Here is a 20,110-nt window from a genome sequence, read left to right on the forward strand (position 1 = left end):
GGGCTGCGGAAGCAGGCAGATGGTCCTCTGCTGCCGGGCCAGGGCTCCTACAGCAACAATGGCCCCAGGTCACAGGGGAGCGTGCTCGTTACCCACCCGGCCCCTCTGCAAGATGCCAATTTGCCACCGGAGGCTGTGCCAGCCTGGCCAGCAGGACACGGGGACAGCCACGTCATCCGATTCACCCGGACTGTGAACAGCCTCCCAAACGGGAACCCAGTAAGTCCTGCAGAGCTGGTGCTTCTTGTCTCCCTGAGAGCATGCACCATGTGCTGGGCACTAGGAGGAACTGCTGAATCTGTCTCACTCCAGAAGTCTGTATTTAAAAAAAAAAATTAAAAAAAAAAATTACTCATTCCTCTTGAAAAAGGAAGCCAGTTCACTAGGGACTGGGTTTGCCTTTTGCATTAACCTTGTTAATTTCCTGCAGTCTGCACTAAAATAAGAAATTCTTGTCTGATTTCAGGATTGTGAACAGCAGTGAGAATACTTGGAAGCTGCTGTGCATATTGTGAGCTTGTTCTAGTGAGCACAGTGAGGAACAATAACTGCCAAAATGGCAATCATCTAAGTATAGTTAGCTACAAATGCAATTACTATTATTATTGCAATGTGTTTCCTTGTTAAAGAGTTCGTGGTGCTCCTTTTTCTCTTGGAGATGAAGCTACCTGAGATGAGACATGCCTGCATCCCATAGGATCCAAATCACTTCCTCTTGGCTGCATGGAAGCAGAGTGACCTCTCGTACTGCAGGCTGGCTGGACAGGGCTGTGGATTTGTTCTGGAGCATTCTGAGTCTGTAGTTCCTTGACAAAAGATTTCTGGCCCCTGAGTGTCAAATGCAAGAGAGGTCTGCAAGAATATGATAAGATCAGGAGCTTGTGTGTATCCTGAGCACATCTGTGTGTCCTCCCTGCAGGATGTAAAGATGGTGATGCGCATTCACGTGAACAGCCACGAGGAAGGCCAGGCTCCTGCATTGTCACTGTCTGATCTGAAGCAACCCTCTGCAGCAGAGAAGCCCAAGATGCCGGACAACCACCACTCAACAGGGAGCAAACAAGTGCAAATGCAAAGGTTGGTGATGCAAAGCTCCCCTCTACTCTGCCCTCAGGGTCAGAGGTACCATGTAGCCTAATCTCTGCTCTTGCTCCTTTTGTGTTTCTTGTGGTTTCTACTTGGAAAACAATTGAAGAAAGTGTTATTTATTTATCCCTTCGCCATCTGCTTCTTGTAACTGCACGCTGCTGCAGGCATCCATCTCAGCCCAAAACCAGAAGATTGGTCATGCTGCAGGCACTGCTGCGTAAATGCAGACGTGTGGGTGCTGGGCTGGCAAAAGAGGAGCAAGGATTGCAAGGATTCTGTGCTGTTGGAGCACTCTCTGTAGTGTGCCTTTGTACTTGACCTGCTTGTTAAAGGGATTGCATGGGGAGGAGGGAAAAGAGTTACTGCTGGGTGAGGTTGGGTCAGTGTGTGTTTCCCACTAGCTGGAGTGGAGGGTGGAAGCCATTCATCTTCAGCACCAGGGTGGCTAAGGAATTCCTTCCCTTCCTCTAAATAAGAGTGATTAAGAGCCATAATTTGCTCATTTTTGAGCTTGGAAAGAGCATTCGCAGGAGGGCGTGATGGGTTCCTGCAGGTAACAGGGTCGGTGATTATTGCAGTATGGTATTTATATTGCTGTGGTACCTGGGAGTCTAGGCAAGGACCAGGATCCTGTTGTACTGGATGCTGCACAAGAGGAACTGTTTTGTGTCTTAGCAGCACTCACAGAAGACAAGTCTGCTGTGCAAAAGGAAGAAAATGTCTTTTCTGAGGCTGTAATTCATCAAATTCTGGCCAGAATCCAAAAACTGACTCAGAAAATAGTGCTTCCTTATTTAACTTATTTATCATCTGTGTGTGTCCAGGTCAGATCTGTGCAGTTTACTGGAGAGGAAAAAAAATTAATTCCTGCTTTATTTGTAAAAGAGACTTTGGGATCTCATTCCAAACTATCCATCAGCTAGATTCTATTAATGCATTTTCTTTGCCCTGTTTGTTGTTCACTTAACCTGCAATCTTTTCAGGTCAGAGATTGTGCTCTGCATGTTTTTTTTTCAAAGGGTAGTATCCTCCCCATGCTGCTTCAGTAGGAAACATCCTCTGTGAAACTCAGAATGCAAATACTGGCCTTGGCTTGGCAAATGACTTCCCAAGGACAGAAACCATGCTTTTCCTGTCCTGGATCTATCATCAAGAAACTATTGAGCAGCTGAAGGCTGTCGTTTACATTGGGTGGTGGTTGTGATGTGAGTGCAAAACCCAGCTTTCTCAGGAGGTGCCCATGGTAAGAACAACACCAGATGCAGAAGAGGCCGTGCGTCCCGTGCCAAGAGCTGTTGCACAAGGTGGCTGAGACCAGCAGATTCCAGATGGGAATTGTTGGGCTCGATGGCCAGTTCGCATGGTGATGGCTTTGTAATGGGAAATCTGAGCTAAAGGCTGGGCTGTGGTTTTTCTTACTTGCAAGTTCGTGTGGTAGTAATATGCTGGCTTCAAAACGCTGCTAAAGCTGGGGCCACTTAAGAGCCTGAGGCAGGGAGAAGCACTGTGTTGTGGTGGAATTACAGCTAACCTCACCAAATAAAGAAAGAAAATACTTTACTTTTCCCATGTTCACCTTAAAAACAAACAAGAAAAAACAAACAAACAAAAAAAATACAAACAAAAAAAACACCACCACCAAAACCATATGCCAATGTTTCATTTCAATTATTTGTCCCTGTTCTGTTTGTACAAGGGAGAGACACAGGCTGTTTGAGAGTTTTATAATGAGACGTTGATTAAAGCACCTATCCTAGTTGCAAATCTTCATAAAGAGCTTGTAACTTTAAAAAGGACCAGACAATGGAAATCAGCACTTCTGTATTGCAGCTCTTCTATTTATTTTGAAATATATACTTTTTCCCCTCGTAGGTCAAAACCCTGCAGTTTTACTTTAGCAGCACTTTTCATTTTCAACGACGTTGGAACATAGAGGAGTTCTGGTTTGGGTATTTTTGAAGAAACTGAGATTTATGTATTTGGGCGTGTGTGAGGCTTGAGTAAGCATCAATTTTGAGTTGGAGTTTATTGCTATGTGGATGTTACCGTATCAGCTAAATAAGATTAAAGCAGTTCTACAAATTGTGTTTATAAAGCATGACTTATGTGGCACGTGTTCTGTTTCACGTAGCTGCTGGTAACTAATGCAATTGCTATTTTGAGGAAAAAATGAATCAAGATAAACTTGTGCATGCATTGTAGGTTGGTTTTCTGCTTGGCATTATGAAATGGCGTTTTGAAGGTTCTCTTGCATGTGCTGAGTCAGGAGGTGCCTGTTTTGTTTTGTGCTGTTGCTGCAGCTGGAAGGACATAGTCAACAAAGTCAATGCCCAGATGGACGGCGCCCAAGTGCACAGTTACCCTGAGAGCCTTCACCTCGACCCCAGGCCTGGGCAAGAGACTCAGAAGGGCAGCTCGCAGCCACCGGGTCAAAAGAGAGTAGCAGAGCATCAAACAGCTGACCAGGGAAGCGAGAAGGAGAAGACAGATAATGAAGAGCTAGAAATGGGTATGCTTTCCCTAATTCCATGCTGTACAGCACTATTTTATAGCGGGGTCCCTCCAGACCACTGTTCTGACAAGACAATCGGCCTCCTATAGGAACTGGTTTAATGCTGGTAGTGGGTTTTCTACTTTAGTTCATTGCCTCTGTCAAAAAGACACTGATGCCAATCCTGCGTGTTGCTAGGCAAAGGCAGTGACTATCAGGTGGCTTTCCATGCAACTAACTGATGGCTGTGGGCTTGAATGCAGGAGAACAGGGCAGGTGGGAGCTGGGGCTGCTCTGAGGATCCCCTTTGAAATGCTGACTTGCATCCTAAAGGCATTGTAAAGATGACCAGATCAGAGTTTTTTTGTGAGCTCCCTTTTTGTGAGTGGGTTTATTTGTTTTTAATCCAGAGATGACTCTAATAATTGTATCCCTTCATTGCAGATGCAGGAATGATTGAGAGGGAGAACTTGCATTCTCAGAAGGAGACTGTTGTCCAGGAGCCCATGGTAAGAAATGCAGCTGTGCTGTCATCAGGACACAGCCCTTCCTATAAATAAGAGCCCAGTAATCTCATTTAAGTAGATGCTTTCCCAGAAGTCTCTGTAATGTACAACTCCAATTTCCCTTCTGGTTCTGGGGGGATTCAGATGGACAGTGAAAATTGAGCTTTTTTGGTTTTAGAGCCATGAGTGTGCTTGGTGAGATGGATGACTGGAGAATTGCTATGAAGCCAGTGCTGCCTGTCTGCTTGGATGTTAAGACAATTCTTCATCTCTTTTTTTTTTTTTTTTTAAATAGGAAAAGATAGAAATAGAGGATGGGAAAAGATGGGAATGATGCTAAGAGTAATCAGTGGTCTGTTCAGGGGGGACAATACTCCTGTGCTCTTACTGGTGTAGTGCTGGTCCTTCCTCCTGAGATCTGGGTCCCTTCTGGGCAACAGCCTTTCCCTGCTCCTTGGCTTGCTGCTGATGGTGGGCTCATGTTGGCCTCTGCCTCCCGAGTGGATATCTTCTCTGGTACTCACACGAGGCTTTTCTTGTCCAGATGCCGGATGATGCTGCAGATCCTGCCCAGGATCCCAATAACCAAGGTGAGGATGAGTTTGAGGAGGCTGAACTGGAGAGACCTGACTTTGAAGAGAAGGTGGGAGGTTTGGAGAAGTTCAAGGAACCCAGCGTGAAAGAAGAGTCTAAGGAGAAGCCACCGAAGGTGACTGACACAAGGGCAGCCAGTAGGGGCCCAGGGAGAGATTCCTGGCTGTGGATGGGGCGAGTGGGGGGAGGCAGAGAGCTTAAGGGCTCAAAGGAAAGCAGCACATTCCTGCACGGATCCATAATGCTGCTGCCAGGATGTGGCAGGCAGGAGAAACCTCTCTGAAAATCAGCAGGTCAGTACCAGAGCTAGTTCTGGCTCCGTCCCCTCATCTTCTTGAAGTGAGCAACAAGTCTTTGGAGCACCTACGTGGCTGGAGAGACATGGAACAGGAGATGTCTCACTACATGGCTATTACTGTAGCTGTATGCTCTTTTTTAGCACTTCAGGTATTAAAAGTAGAGACAACAGCAGGGGCCTATGCTTGGGGTCTGCTCAGAGCAGCCCCTGCTGTTTGTGGGCAAGCAGCAGACTCCTGACAGCAGTGACAAGGTGCAGAAGCTCTGCTTTCTTGTTCGCCTGCTTGCAGGTGACAGCCATTTATTTTGCAAAGTGTTGCTTGCTGTCTGAAGCCAGGCTCTGCATCAGGGAAATATCAGTTTGTTTTGACATGCACCCGAGTGTTGCTTGGTTTAAAAAGGAGCATTTTATCTGTCAGGCTTTAAAGTCGTGATCAGTGGTGAGGTTAAAAAAAAAAAACAAATCCAGGCCAATTTAGTCAAGCAAGGAGGATATCTTTCAGATGGGGCCGTGCTGCATTCCCTAAAGAGCAACCATAAATAAATTGTGGATACCTAATGTGTTGTATAAGGAGAAGTGTTGGTGAGAACCTGTGTTAACAAGTACCACTTCCCTGAAAATGTTTGTTTTACCAGCTTGGGCAACTTCTCCCTGCTACCTGGGCCAGACCATGCAGGGGGCACGCCTTACAGTAATGTCTGAAGCCCACTTTGGGAAGAGGTGGTGGAACAAACGTTCCTGTCCTTCTGCTTTCCTCACTTCCCTTTTCTCTGGGCTGGTTTACACCGAGCTCCTCCTCACTTTTTAATGCATCCAGGTTCAGTGCAGTGCGAGCCTGCTTGTCCTGTGGGGACTGGGCACAGACCACGTTTGTACCAGCAGTGCTGAGTCAGGTTGAGCTTCTCCCAGATGCAAAGGCAAACGCTGCCAGTTCATCTCATTCCTCTCCAGGGATACATCCTCGAGGTTGTGGTTCTAAGAGCAGAGTGGGTCAGGGTAGAACAGCTGGCTTGTTGTGAAGGAGTTGTCTAAGAAAGCAGATGTCCGGCTTAACTGTATTTGCTGGAAGATGGAAGGCAAGCAGCCCTGTTGGAGTGTCTGTAAATCAGCCTTGTCTGAGTACTCAGATCCTTCTGTGAGCTGTAAATTATTTAAAGCGTTAATATTTCAATCCTCACCAGTGAGAGAGGCTCTAAAAATATCCCTGCTAGTTTGTTCTGTTTTGTCTTCAAATTTGGTGGTGGGACGTAGCGAGGGGAGCACAAAGACCTCGAGCTGGGCTGCTGCAGAAGCCGTGCAGGATGTGCATGGCTCCAGGCAGCCTGGGACCTGATGCAACTGCTGCATGTGTGAGGGTGGGGAAGGTACAAATGGAGCTGGGGTTGTTTCACTGCCTCTCTGCTGCCCTCATTCCTGAGCCCAACGTTTTCCAGACCTGGGGCTGCAATGCCAGAGGGTTTATTCCCCGCAGGGGCTGGAAATGGATCGGGGCAGTGCTCAGTGTCCAACGTTGTGTATCTTTCAGGATGCTGGCAGACCTGCCAAGCCCAGGGAGGACCCGATGGATGACTATCAAGAAGATCAGGAGCAAGAAATTGTACGACACCAAGGTTCCTCTTCTTTCCCTCTTTGGTGCGATTGTTACCTGGGTCTGTTGGGATTCAGGAGCTGAGCGTGGCTCGGCTTTTAGGAATCCAGATGCGAGCACTGCCTTCAGTTTTGTCTCTGCTCAGTGAGGGGTTTGGTCCTGGCTAAAAGATGGAGAAAGCTTTTAAAATCTGAACTGGGAGAGAGATCCATAAAGAACCGAGCTTTTATTTTTTTTGAAGGGTGGAAGTAGGAGAGTGTTTTTTTTCTTTCCTCATGTGTAAATCTGTAGCTGAGATGAACTCAGAGTTTCGTGGCAGCTGCTCGGGGATGTGTTCTCCTTTGGAGGCGGTCTCCGTGACAGGGAGCTGAGTGAATGGAGACACGACAGCCTTCCGTGCAGCCCCCAGAGCCAGCTGAGTGTTGCCAGCTACCTTACGGTAACATTTAAGTGGGACGTTTGGTTCACCAGCCTTGAAAGTCCACGATTTTTTGTGACTAGAATGCAAAGGAGATGGGAAAAAGTATTCATGTAGGTGCTGCTGAGCACCATTTCTAGATGAGGTGCACAGGGGGAAACATTTGTTCCATGTTTTATTTGAGAGCCAGGCATCTGTGAAAGGGGCATTGTGTGAGCCCCAGGAGGGGTCACTGCTTCCTCCTGGCTCACCTGGATGGATATGAAGGATTCTCTGCAGTCTTGTTAAGAGCACTGAGTTGTATTCATCCTCTTCTTGTCCTTTGTGAGTGGCTGCTGCTGGCATTTTCTGCAGTTTCAGCACGCTTGCTGATGAATTAAGGGTTTGGACTGCCTGCTGGAAATGAGGATTAAAAAAAAAAGGTAATGTGTGGGGAGGAGAAAAACAAAGCTGATGTCAGGAGCTCTCCTTGCCCTGTGTAAGAACCTGGCTTGCACACTCTCTAGTTGGACAGCAAGGTGCCAGCAGATGCTGTGCTGGCTGCTGCACGTCCTGGCTGGGACTGTTACAGCAGTTCGGATGTGGTGGAGGTCAAATATCCTCTCGTGTAACAGTAGCAACAGGCTGAGATGTTAAAGCACACGAAACATGGGCTTCTCAACTCTGCTTCTTGGCAAATTGAACTGCCAGTGTCAGCGGCAGGTCCCTGGCAGAGCTGCGCTCCTCCCTGCCCCTGGGTTCCCCAAGCTGGGCTGGTTGGGTAGAACTGCTCTGTGCTGGAGCAGCGTGGTGCTGAGCATTAGGTTCTCGTTTTCCAGCTGGGCCCTGCTGATTTTTTCCTTCCTGGCTGTTCCCTCTGCACCCAGGAGGATCACGGCGGTGAGGTGGATGACAACGACGACCTGGAACTGGTGCAAGAGCGGAAAGAGCACGCGGGCATCCGGGGAGCTGACGGCAAGAAGGATGACTACTACTGAGAGATGCTGAAGGAAGAGGGATGCGCTAGGAGTGAGGGGACAAGAACTCCTCCCAGGAACTGGCTCCTGGACTAAGCAGAGCCCGGAACAAAGGCAGGAGGAGACGGCTGCCTTGGCAGGCACCGAGCAAGGTGCTTGCAGGTGTGCGTTGCATCTACGTGCGTGGGGCCACTCCTGCTTCTCTGGTCGATAGCATGGAAGTGCTCTCAGACTGTAGGAATGATTTTATCCTGCTGCTTCTTTTAGAAGCATGTGTTGATTTATTAAGTTCTTCACCCTCTTGTTTTCCCCATCCCCTCTCTAACCAGAGAATGTTGGAGAATGTTTCTTTTTTTTTTCTTTTTTTTTTTTTCTTTTTTTTTCTTTCTTTTTTTTTTTTTTTTTTTTTTACTGCCTGGGCAGGGGGAGGGATGCAGGACTATAAAAGGGTGCCTGAGCTGGTCCCTGGACTTACTTGACTGGTTGCTAATACAAAGGAATCTGTCTTCATAAAATATTTTGCTCAGTAGTGTTTCTTTAAAACGTCTTTTGCTCCTGTCAGAGCAGGGTGGTGAGGGAGGTAGCCTGCTTGTTGTTGGAGCCATCTCCCTTGCAATGCTAACAGTGAGTACCAGCAGAAATGACCACGTGCCAACACGTGTGTGTGTGTTTGTGTTCATGAATGACCAGATTCTCTTCCTGGTGCAGAGCCCCTTCCTTGTGACCCAGCTCTGCAGCATTCTCCTTGCCAATGGATGGTTGGTCAAACCTTGCTGGCAGGACCCAGCTGCAGCACTGCCCATCCTCAGGCCCTCAGCAGAAGGTATCAGGCCACGTCCTGGCCTGCATCCACCTCTCGGACCCACAGCATCCATCTCCCTCCCATCCTGTCCAGCTTCTTTTGATTCCCCCAATGTCCACGTGGATTTCTCAGAGCTAGGATAAATGATGCTGCTTCAGGACACGTCTGGTTTTTAATCAAGTTGGGTACTCCTAGTGCTTTGTTGATTCAGTAGATAAAGTCTGTGGTGCTCTGCTTTACTCAGCCTCCAAAACATGTCTGGCTGAGGCAGCCAGACAGAAGGGATGAGTCAGCTGGAGTCCCTGGAACTTAAAATGGTGGCAGCTGAAAGACTGGGCTTCATCGTGCCATCTCCAGGCCTGGGACATGGCTTCATGTGAGCAGGGCAGAGCTGTCACATCCCCACACCATCCCTAATCCCTCACCACCCTGTGCTCTGGGGGCTCACTCATCCAACGTCTTGTTGGTGAAGGTCCTGATAAAGATTGCAGGAGAGATCTCTGCTCCCTGTTTGCATTTGACTTTTTAATGCCTTGTTTTGGGGAGTATTTTGTGGCACTTCTAGACACTTGGAAAAACAACATTTATCTCCCAATAAGTTTGGCCTTTTTCATTTCAGGCAATATTGATTTTTCTTCCAGTGCTTCTAATGGAGCTTGAAATTAACATGTCAGGGGTTTCTGGTTGTTCTGTTTTTATTCTGCCTCTGTTTCTTACCAGGACAATCATCAGTCTAAGTCAAACTCCGGGGTTGCCTGGAGTAGTTAATGTGGTCGGCTCTGCTTGCAACGTGTGGAAGCAACAAGAACTGTTTTTTCCAGCTGCTTCCCTTTCTAGAGCTGCATTGTCAGGGCAGCTGGGTGGTGCTGCTGGCTGTTACAGAGGCCAGGGAATCATCTCGTTAGGACCTCACCGACCTGACCTGCTGCTGGCTGGAACTTGGAGGATATAGACGTGCACTGAGACCAGGAGAACCTCACTGTGACAGCTTGGAGCAGTGTTCCAAACCCCGTGAGAGCACTGACCTCCTCCTGGGAGGACATTTGTTCTGGCTTTTTGGGAGCACTCACAACCCACTGAGCTCACTGTGAGATTGCCCAAGGGACCTGAAATGATTAACGCCGCGTTAGCGCTTTGCATTGCCAACCTTGCTGCATGATGCAGCGCTGCTCAGCCACCACTGTCAGCTATAAATAGCTCGGTCAGGATGCATTAGCTGGAGCTGCTGCTATCTGTTCAGATGCATCCGCATCAAAAATGCCCCCAGTGCTCAGGTAGGTAGCTGCGGTGTTATTGTTTCAGCGGAGGATCAATGACAACACCGTCTGTGGCACAAATTTCAAGTCTGCGTGCCCAAGCTGCCCCAGTGGGAAATGCAGTGCTGCTGTCTGCTAAGCTTCATTCACTCCTGCTCTTCCATGCTCCTAGCCTGTGGCTGTCAGAGTGCAGACTTTTGGACAGCGAGTGAATCAAGAGCTGGAAATAGAAGCCCGGGAGGGTGAGACCACGTGCTGAGTCAGACTGCAGGAGCTAGCTACATAAGGAGGCAAATTCAGTGCTTTTGCGTGTCTGGGATGAGTAATCCTCGGAGCTGACTCGGAGGGGACTGTAGCAACTCAGCCCTAAATGTAAAGCTCCCTGCTGGGGGAATGCTTTAGCAACCATATGTTGCGTGCTGCCCATAGCAGAGTGCTGAGCATCCCAGCTCCGGGGCTTGTCTGCTGTGGCTGTGTGCAAGACGAAAATTGGTGCAGTGCTGCATAACCCCTTAGCTGTGGGTGGTGAGTGCTTCCTTGCCTGGCCTCCAGCAAGTTGCCCCCATTTTGGTACAAGTTCAGCGCTTCCCCTAACGGGAGACAATAAACCCAGTGGGAGGGAAGCAGGAAAGCAGAAAAAGTGTTCACATGGAGTCAGTGCTGGCAGACCGACTGAGCCAAAACGTGTGGTTTTTTTTTTTGTTGCCTTTCTTACATAAATAATTATCTTTTGCCTAGAGACACAGTGCAAAGCCAAAGGATGCAGTGCAGGGTAAGGTGTGGCTAACCTGGAAGGCTGTTACAACTTTCTCATGGGTTGCTCTTTTCCTTTCCTTTGGGCTCCGACAACTTGATGTAGAGGAGATTTCTGTAAACAAATGCATTTCCAGGGTTCACGTGGTGGCAGTGGTTTGGCCACATCTTTAGTCAGATGATGGGAATTAACAGTACATTCTGTGCCTTTATAAATGAAGGCAGAGATGAGGAAAATATGCCTATCAATTAGTTAAATTGTTAGGCTCGTTACTCATTTACATGGCATTTTATAGGGCTTAGGATGTGACAGGAATGAGATGTTTTCTTGAAGGCATCTGAAACAGTTGGAGGAGAAAATGCCCCAAATGCTTGCATATTGTAGGAGGAACCGTCTGCACCTCCACAAACCAAGAACGTCCTCTCATTTATATATATATGTGTATATATATAAAAAAAAATGACGTAAGAGATTACCACTTGTTTCTCCCCATGACTGGTGATCATATCCTATATAGTTTGAGCGTGGCTGTTGGAAAATTTCGCAATTAAATACAAGTCTAACATGGACTGGTGGAGCTTCGGCCTGCTGGGGATGCACGTCCTTCAGTTCTCCTTCCTTCATACCTTGCAGCAGCACACAGCTCCAACTCAGCCACCATCTTCGTGCTGTTTTGTGTTTGATCACCTCTGGAGCGAGGCCTGCCACTTCTGCTGAGCTTGGTGTCGCTTTAGTGGTAGTGGAAGTCAATATACATGGAAAGGGTGAGGCAGGTGTTAGATCCCTGGGCTGTTCTGTAACCTGGAGTTCGTGTGAATGAAGACAACGTGGAGATAGAAGGAATATTTGTCTAGATCCCTCTTTATTCAACACAGATGTCTTGTTAATAAAGAATGAGAAGACAGGTGTACCCTTGCACTGCACACCCCTTGAGCCAAAAGGTCCCAGGATGACCGTGATGGCTTTAACACCTGGTGCCAGATCTCCTTGACCACAGAAATGATGGTAGCTCTGGAATGCCATCTGCTAGGAACAGCAGCTGGGAGAGCTGCACAGGGTTTAAGGAGGCAAAACTGGCCTGGTTTGGATCCCTGCATCTCCTGAACACCCTGCACTGCTCAGAAAGGGCCGTCAGATTGTCATTCCTGCATCCTTGCTGTAACTTCCCCAGGTAAGTTGGCCTCAGCCACCACGAAGTGCCTTCAGCAGCACAGCACCTCCTCGTGTTCTGCGATCACCAAGTGTTTTCTGAGGAGAGCAGCTGGTACTACGCTGTTAGCATCCTTTTCTGTGCTGATCTCATTTTCAATAGCATCAGTAGGTGCTGCTCAGTATCAAGAGATTTCTAACAACTTTTTGTAGGGTGCCAGAAATAAAACAAAAATCTCTGCATATGTCTTTTAAACCAAATTTAAACTATTTCACAATACTAAATATTTTCTAAGTAAAGATTTTTAAGAAATTAGATACTTTGAAAAGGCAAGTCTTTCGGACAGGAAAAGGAGTCTCGGTATGAGGCCATTTGGTCATGTTGATGCTCCATGCATCTAAAACCAAAACTATTTTAACAAGTTCCACATTGCTGCAAGTTACACTGAATGTTCTAAATAACAGCTTCATTGAAGTCCAAAGTGTATATTTTGTGGTTTGGTTTTTTTCTGGGGGGACGTGGCTGTGAAATAGAAATAGGCTTCAGAATCTTACTTTTTTATTTTAAGTTTATATCAAACAATAAACATTTTTCATTAAAACTTCCACAGTTTCTGGGTTGCTGTGCATCTCCAAGTAGCTAACACCATAGAGGAAAAAATACACCAATGCTTTTAGGTATATTGTTGGGGTTTTTAACAATATAATGTGATAATCTTTCCACTTCCCAAGGTTAAATGTAGACAAATGTGTATGTTCTGCTATAAGGAGGAATGTTCCATCTGGTCTTACTGCCCTAATGGCTTTTCCTTTCCTTTGTGTGTAGATACCTGTTTATAATATTTACTTTTGACCCTTCTTTTTATTAATTTATTGCTTGCATTTTTGTTTTTATTAATTTGTGAACGTTCCTGTTCTGCATTTAACAAACACCAGTTTCTCTCCTAGTCTCTTTAATTGGATCAGAAATCAACACCACCTTAAAGATCTGGGCCGGAGCTGCAGAGACATTGCTTTCGCTTGGCCACGATACTAAAAACATGCGGTTGAACTTGCTCTTTGTTCTGCAAGCAGTAGTTAAAACTGTATTATGTACCCGCGTGTCCACTCCACTAAAACTGTGGGGAAGGAAGGTGGTCAGGAGACGGCGGTGGAGATCCTGTGCACTCTTCTTGCACTGCGTGTCTTGTACACTAAGACCCAAGAGATGCTTCCAGTCTTCAGAAGGGTGGTTCTCTGCTGCGGTCCGGGGAAACCTTCACAGATTTTTCACAGAAATTTGCAGAGGTCGTTTTGGGATGGCAAGACATGGTCCTTTCCCTTCCAAAGGGTTCTGCAAGAATGTTGAAAGGTGGCTGCCTGCGTGACTACGTGCTCCTAAAACTACATGCTCCTAGAAGCTGGCAATTTTGGGAGAACAAAAGGGAGGAGGGGTTAAATTAGCTGTCACCTGTTTCCTTTCTTAATTAAAGTAATTTTTATTAGAGAATGTTGTCGATGCTGTTAATTGCAGAGAGTTTTTAGATCCTTAAAGTTGGTCATTTTGTGAGCACTAAAGCTTAGTTAAATGCCATTCTGTATTTAGAGCATAGGGAGAGAAGCATCCCAGCTTCCAGCAGGATTTATGGTTGTCCACAGCTTTTTTGCGTGGATGGAAAGTAAGCAGCTCAGAAGCCAGGAATTAAAAGCTTTCAGGACACAATGTGAAACCTCATCAAAAACATGAACACACACACATCCCCGCAGTTATGGGTGTGCAGAATGAAATGTGCAAACTGGAAAAGACAGGACTGGGTGCAACTTTTACCAGTTTAACTGAGAATTGTTAGGGGCTGTTCGGGTGATGTCCCTATTTCTGCTTCTTTCTGTAGCTGGGGCTCTGCTGCTTCCAGGCGTGGAGATCCATAGGGGGCTGCGTGGGGTGGTCCGGCTGCAGCCAGGAGCTGCCTTAGGCCACCCTTTACACTGAACCTCTTTCTCCTTGTCCTGGGGGTGCCGAGACCCCCCAATTTTACTCCTGCTAGCAGCCGGGCTGTGGGAGATGCTGGTTGTGATGCTGCTGAGGCGCTACAGGGGGTCTTTCTCCCTGAATTTCCCTCAGAATCTTCCCCCCCCCCCAGGCCTCAAATCGCTCAGCAACCAACAAAAACAAGAGACAGAACCCCCCCAACCCCCATTTCTCTCCCACCCCCGGCTCCCCCGGGACCCCTTCTCCGGAGCCGGGCAGCCGGGGCCAGCCGCAGCCCCGCAGCCCGGCGAGAGTTAATGGCGGAGCCGCCTCTCCATTGGCGGCCGGCGCGGCGGCTGCGGAGCCCGGGGGCTTATAAAAGGGGGGCCCCGGAGCCGGCGGAGCTTTGCCGAGCCCCGGCTCCATGCCGAGGCGGCCGGCATGCCCAGCCCGCTGCCGGCCCTGCTCGCCCTGCTCTGCCTCTGCGGGCCGCCCCCCGCCGCCGCCCCTCCGGATGAGCAGCAGCAGCATCACCAGGAGCAGCAGCAGCAGCAGCAGCCCTGGTGCCCCTACAAGGTGCGGGCCGAAGGGGCAGCAGCAGCCGGCCGCCTATGCTTCCGACCCCCTGCCCGTGGCTTCCAGTGCTCAGCCCGTGCTTGCTTGGCTCACCGCTCGCCCAGCGGAGCCTTGGTGGCCAACGCGCTGCGCAACGGCAGCGTCCTGCTGCAATGGGCCCCGCCACGGCCCGCTGCCGGCCTCCGCGGCTTCGCCCTCAACTGCTCGTGGGACGGCACCTACACGCGCTTCCCCTGCGATAGCGTGGAGCTGGGGGCCTCCTGTCGCGACTATCTGCTCCCCGAGGCGCACGGCGGGGTCCGCTATCGCCTGTGCCTGCAGCCCCGCTACGCCCCGCCGAGGCCCGCGCCGCCCGCGCAGTGCGTGGAGTTCCGCGTGGAGCCCGCCGCCATGAGGGACATCGTCGTGGCCATGACGGCCGTCGGCGGCTCCATCTGCGTCATGCTCGTCTTCATCTGCCTGCTGGTGGCCTACATCACCGAGAACCTCATGAGCCCGGCCGGCGGCGGTGCCGCCTCCTCCGCCGCCTCGCGTCGTGCGTGAAGCATGGCCCCGCAACCGCACCACAGCCCCGGGCTGCTGCTGAGCTTTTCTTGGTTCTTCTTCTCCGACAGGGAGAGAGATTTGGGTCTCTGAGCTTTGCTCCTGCTGGTTCTGCCCACAGCGTCGTTGGAAGCTTTGGTTGGATTTGGGTTTGGCTTTGCCGGGCTCCTGGGATTTGGGGTTCTCTCGTGTGTTTTGGAGATCGTCATTTGCATGATGGGGGGTTTGCAGCATGAGCTGTGCTCAGCGGCTGAACTCTTAGGATCGCAGTGGATTAAAAGTGAATGGTGGCAAACATCCACAAGTGCCAGAAAAAGTTCTGCTGCTAGGAGCAAGCGACAGATCCCACAGAGGGCCCATCCGAGAAGACTCTCAAGAACATGCTCGTTTTAAGCCTGCGCTTAAATCTCCTCACTCCAGACATGCACTTTTAATTAATTTATTTATTTTCCCAAGGGGGAGCATCATTTAAATCCACAAGAGAGAGCGAGCCCTGTGCAACCCCACAGCCCCATAGCTAGCTGTGTGTTTGATCCAAAGCCCACCTAAATCCCCCCGATTTACGTGGGCTTTGTATCGTGCCTTATGCTGCTCCCAGGTGCTGGGGGCTGGCAGGGTTGCGTGACGGGGTGGGAGCCCTTTGAGCAACCAGAATGGTGGTCCCCACAAAAACAGATTAAATTAGTAGCGGATGGAGCTCCATTTCATTGGGGAATTATGAACTGATGCTTAGGTATAAAATAAGTGCAATGTAAGCGAACATCCATCACTGCCCTCTTAAATCCACCCCCCCTTTTTTTTTTTTCTTTTTAGGAATGCCACGTGCAGCCGCACTGAGGTAAACTCATCTGGAACACAAAACCCACTAATGTTGTAGCCGAGTGTTTTGAGCATAGGAACACTCATCGTTAACTGCTCACTCAATGCTGTAGTCAATAAGGTTTTAGCCATATTCGAGTATTAATTCTCTTGTGCCTTAGTGTTGAGAGTTTTTCCCATTTCTCTTGGTATATCTGTTCCTGTAGTCTTCATAGACAACTGTATCTCCCCTTGTGTTTTTGTCTCTGAAACTGGTGTGTTCTTTTGTTTTTGAAAACAAACTTAGGCTGGTCAGTACTTGAACTTCAATATATCCATAAACTAGAGTCAGTTACCATCTGAGAGCTGGTGTGTTTAGTTTTTATTTAGTGCTGTTTGTATATAGGTGACTGCTGTAACAGACAATGACTTTGTATCACTTAAACGTACCTAAAGCAAAAGTAGGGGAAGGGCTCTTCTGTAATGGGGTATTGCTATTAAAATACTTCAGTTTCCTATGTGATCTGTGTAAGTGTTTATCACTGGTGAATAACCCATGTGCTTTTCTTTTGTGAAATAGTTTGTGAAGTATAAACTTGCTATTAGAGGGTAAATACAGAAAGTATATGCAATCCTTAAAAAAAATGCAGTATTTGTACTAATCATAATCCCTTCAATGACTTCAATAAGCGGTTAAGGAGCTGAAGGACTCTATTTCACCAGGCAGAAATACCTGTTTGTTATTCTTGCTTTGTTTGCTTTCTCACATGCAGCTGACTCTAAATTTAACAGCGTTCTCTTTTTATTTATTTGCCTGTGTGCTTGATATCAGCAGCCTGACAATATCTAGAATCGCAGTAATGGAAGGACGGTGTCATTCATTGTCACTGAAGGACAATGTCATATTTTTTTTATCCCTAAGGCAATCGGCTGCTCAAGGAAAAGGCAATCACGTTTTATTGTATCTAGTGGTTTAGTTCAGTGAATTTAAACACCGAGTGAATTTGGACCAAAGGTCTTTCAACGGTTTCAAGTCAGTCTTTCCTGTAGCCAGTTCTGTACGGGACTGCTGGAGTGCCACTGATTTTGTATATCTCTGTCAGCCTCTGTCAACCAGTGTTACTGTTTTGTTCCTCATTTGTCGTGGACTGCCAGATGTGAAAATTAAATGTGTTACTGATGAGTCTTGTACCACTTTGGCGTTGACCTTAATAAATTAAGAAAATAATGAAAAGAAATGAAGGAAATCACAAATATTGAATGGTTCAAGATTTGTTTGACTCACAAAGTGAACGAATATGGTCATAATGATATTGTATTGCCTAATGTAAAATTATGATAACATTATCAGAAATATGAAAATAGGTATTCCCTGAATACTTGATTTTTGTTTATGAGAGGTTTAGATCACAGGATAATTAGGTTGGAAGGGACTTTTGAAGGCCACCAAGTTCAGCCTCCTATTCAAAGCCATGTATGCAAACTCACTGAGCCAAGCCCATTAATTATGGTAGCCAGGTGTCTGGTTTTGAGTATAAATGATCCCTGTTTGACCTCTGCAGGAGCTTTGCCTTAGTTCCCAAATACTTCTTCCTTTGCCAATTCAAGCTACTTCATTTCTTGTGCAGCCAGCACTATTCATTGCAGTAATGCTGATGTCAGGAAACTGAGCACCACATCAAATTTAATTCATGGATTTGTATGTGACTATTTTCACTAAGACACCTCTGCACTTAGTGATAGGATATGGCTGTCTGCTAAAACAGCACCTTTTGTATCTACTACAGAAGTTATTTGTAGTCATCTCACATCTTGATGCATCTGCCTCTGTGGATTGCCTTGCAACTGCATGCTGGGCAGAGGAGAGACAAGCAAGAGCAAAAGATGTAGAACAAGAACATAAATCCTGCTGGAGGAAATTCTGTAACTCTCTAAAGGATTATTTTTATCAGTGTTTTGCTCTCCATGCATTATAGATGGGATGTGGGAAACAACATCTCATAGCATCTCATTCGTTTTCAGTGGGTTAAGTTTTAATTGGACACAGCTTGGTGTCTGGAAAAGAAAAGAGTGTTCCCTTTTCGTGTGTGTGACATTAAGCAGAACATCTTCCAAAGAACTGATAACTGGTAGTTTTGTTGATTTATTTTTTTTTTCACTCTGTTATGAGTATAGAAATTCCTTACTTGTAATAGTGGGAAAAAATCCATGTCAATAGACTCAATATTCATTTGACTCCAACAAGCCTTTGTGTGCAACTGCAAGTTAAAGTAAGCTTTATCCAGTATTTGCAGCAATTCCCAAAGCATGCAGAGTGCCTTGCAGAGATATAATCAATCCTAGCCTGTCCAGGCAGCAGTAAAGTGGCAGTATGCTGATTTATAACTGCCAAGAAACTGGCCATTATGTACCTAATGCTTTAGGAAACAGTGGAGATCGCTTCTAAGGCAACTGCACAGTCTCCCTATTTCTATACAAGTACCCGGGTGTTAAAAATCCGTAGGGCGCACTCTTAGGTGGTATATAGTCTTGCATTTATCTGGTAATTTCCAGTACAAATATCAGGCCACGTCCATTTCTGCAGGAGTTAAAGTGGAGGACGATATGCTTGTTAACAGGCTTGTGTGGTTTTGTTTTGTTTTATTTTCTCTCTCTCTTGCCCTGTGTTAAATGTGAGGAAAACAACAGCTTAGATGGAAGCAGCTCAAGCTCAGCCTGACCCCTGCTTTGAATCTTCTGGAGGAAGCAGTCTGAGCCTTAGGCAAAGAATCTCTCTTCTAATTCCATTAGGGTACTTTCTGTGGTACATAAAAGGAAGGGCTGCTCGGCTTTGGAGGTGCAAGTTAAAGCTGGTACTTTGCTTCCATGGAGACCTGGAGTTGAAGTCTTCGAGACTGCTGCTCTATTTCACCAGCATGATCCAAAAGAAAGGCTAGGAAGAGTGGGCTGAAAGGAGAAGTGACAGATAACAGTTAACCGTGTCACATTCCTGTTAAAGGCTGAGTAATTATAGCAGCGATGCTTGGATGGGTTTTCTTGCAGCCTTAGCCGGAGCAAATACACCCTGTCTGGTGTTGCTTTCAGCAGTATCTGAGGGTCATGCAAAGAGGTAAAGTGTTCTGAGCATTGAGGGAAGGATGTAGAAAATAACACAGCCTGGTTTAACTTCCACAAATTTCTGCATGTCAATCAATACACAAGGTTGGAGTCTTCACACAAACCTGCCCTCTCAAAGTGCTTGTGTTGACTCTGTTCTATTATTGGTATTGCTCTCAACTATCTGGTTTAGGCCGCTCGTCTCTCTCATGCCAGAATTGATCTGGTCCTTCCCTATCCTTTGCTCTTTCTGGTGAATTCTCCCCCACTGGAGTAATGGAGTTGCCAAAATCACCCTCCAGGTGCCTTCTGCAAACCAAGAAAATGTGATTTCCTTCAGCAGGAGAAACAGCCTGGGACACTGTCTTTACGTGAGTTTAAAGGATTGAGGTGTACTGAGTAACATACTCTGAGATGTTTCCAGTGTTAAGCAGAGGGAAGACAAAAGCTTGTGTGTAGCTCCTGCTTTCCAAGAGAAAGCTCCCATTTCCACAGAGAAAAGGGGGAAAAGGCTTTTGTGCAAAGTGCACAGTGTTTGGGATTGATCCAGGGTGTCAGACCCATTTACTTCTTGTTAGGGGTGATTCAGCTCTCCATCCAAACCCATCTTGGGAGCTTTCCTCCATGGCCCAGCTCAGTGGAGCCACTGCAACATTTGGCTGCCACCTAGTGCTGAGAAAGAAAACAAGCCCAAATTCTCTGCTTTTCAGGGAAAAAGTGATTGCTTGGGTCACTTGAGTCACGTTCTGAATAATGGAGTATGTGGCTTACATTGCCAGGCAAATGGAACTTATATATGTGTGAAATCTGGGAATAGGACACATTTGGGAAAAAAAGATGCAAAGGCTGCCAGGAAAAAAATACTTGGTATTTATGAAACAGCTTTTTGCAGAGATGCAATTAAAGCATTGCATTACATACACAGAGTGAAAAAAGTCCTCAAGGCCTTACATTATAAAATTGGAGTAATTACTTCCTGGGTGTTTGAAAATTGCCTGTATATCAAATGAGACAGGATTGTGTAGTAGCTAAATTGGGGGACTGGGATCTGGGGATGATTAGAATGTATCACCTGCTGTGGTCACAGCAAATTATGAAATTTCTGTCTGGGCATTTGTAGATGAAACATAAGAGGACGTGTATATATATGTGTGCCTGAGACTCTTCAGAACTGCAGAAGTACTAAATATAAATCATTAAGAGCCCCTGGCTGTGTAATGAATTCATGGTGGTTGCAGGTAATATATC

General features: G+C 47.0%; 2 protein-coding genes across 2 annotated transcripts in view; both read left to right on the top strand.

Moving 5' to 3' along the window:
- The window catches only part of LOC137843575 (Golgi integral membrane protein 4-like), a 31,451-nt gene extending 18,061 nt beyond the window's left edge, over positions 1-13,390 (top strand). The window contains exons 8-14 of the mRNA XM_068658969.1: positions 5-219; positions 920-1,077; positions 3,390-3,598; positions 4,025-4,089; positions 4,631-4,795; positions 6,504-6,575; positions 7,851-13,390. Of these exons, the coding sequence (XP_068515070.1) occupies positions 5-219; positions 920-1,077; positions 3,390-3,598; positions 4,025-4,089; positions 4,631-4,795; positions 6,504-6,575; positions 7,851-7,961 (995 nt within the window). The 3' untranslated portion in view covers positions 7,962-13,390. The remainder of the gene's footprint in view (positions 1-4; positions 220-919; positions 1,078-3,389; positions 3,599-4,024; positions 4,090-4,630; positions 4,796-6,503; positions 6,576-7,850) is intronic.
- A 789-nt stretch (positions 13,391-14,179) lies between these two features.
- On the top strand, positions 14,180-16,957 carry FNDC10 (fibronectin type III domain containing 10). Its single transcript, XM_068658451.1, has one exon. It carries the CDS (start codon positions 14,291-14,293, stop codon positions 14,966-14,968), a length of 678 nt encoding a protein of 225 aa, XP_068514552.1. The 5' UTR covers positions 14,180-14,290; the 3' UTR covers positions 14,969-16,957.
- Positions 16,958-20,110: the final 3,153 nt, after the last annotated feature.

The sequence above is a fragment of the Anas acuta genome, chromosome 22 (assembly GCF_963932015.1).
Source record: "Anas acuta chromosome 22, bAnaAcu1.1, whole genome shotgun sequence".
Taxonomy (NCBI): domain Eukaryota; kingdom Metazoa; phylum Chordata; class Aves; order Anseriformes; family Anatidae; genus Anas; species Anas acuta.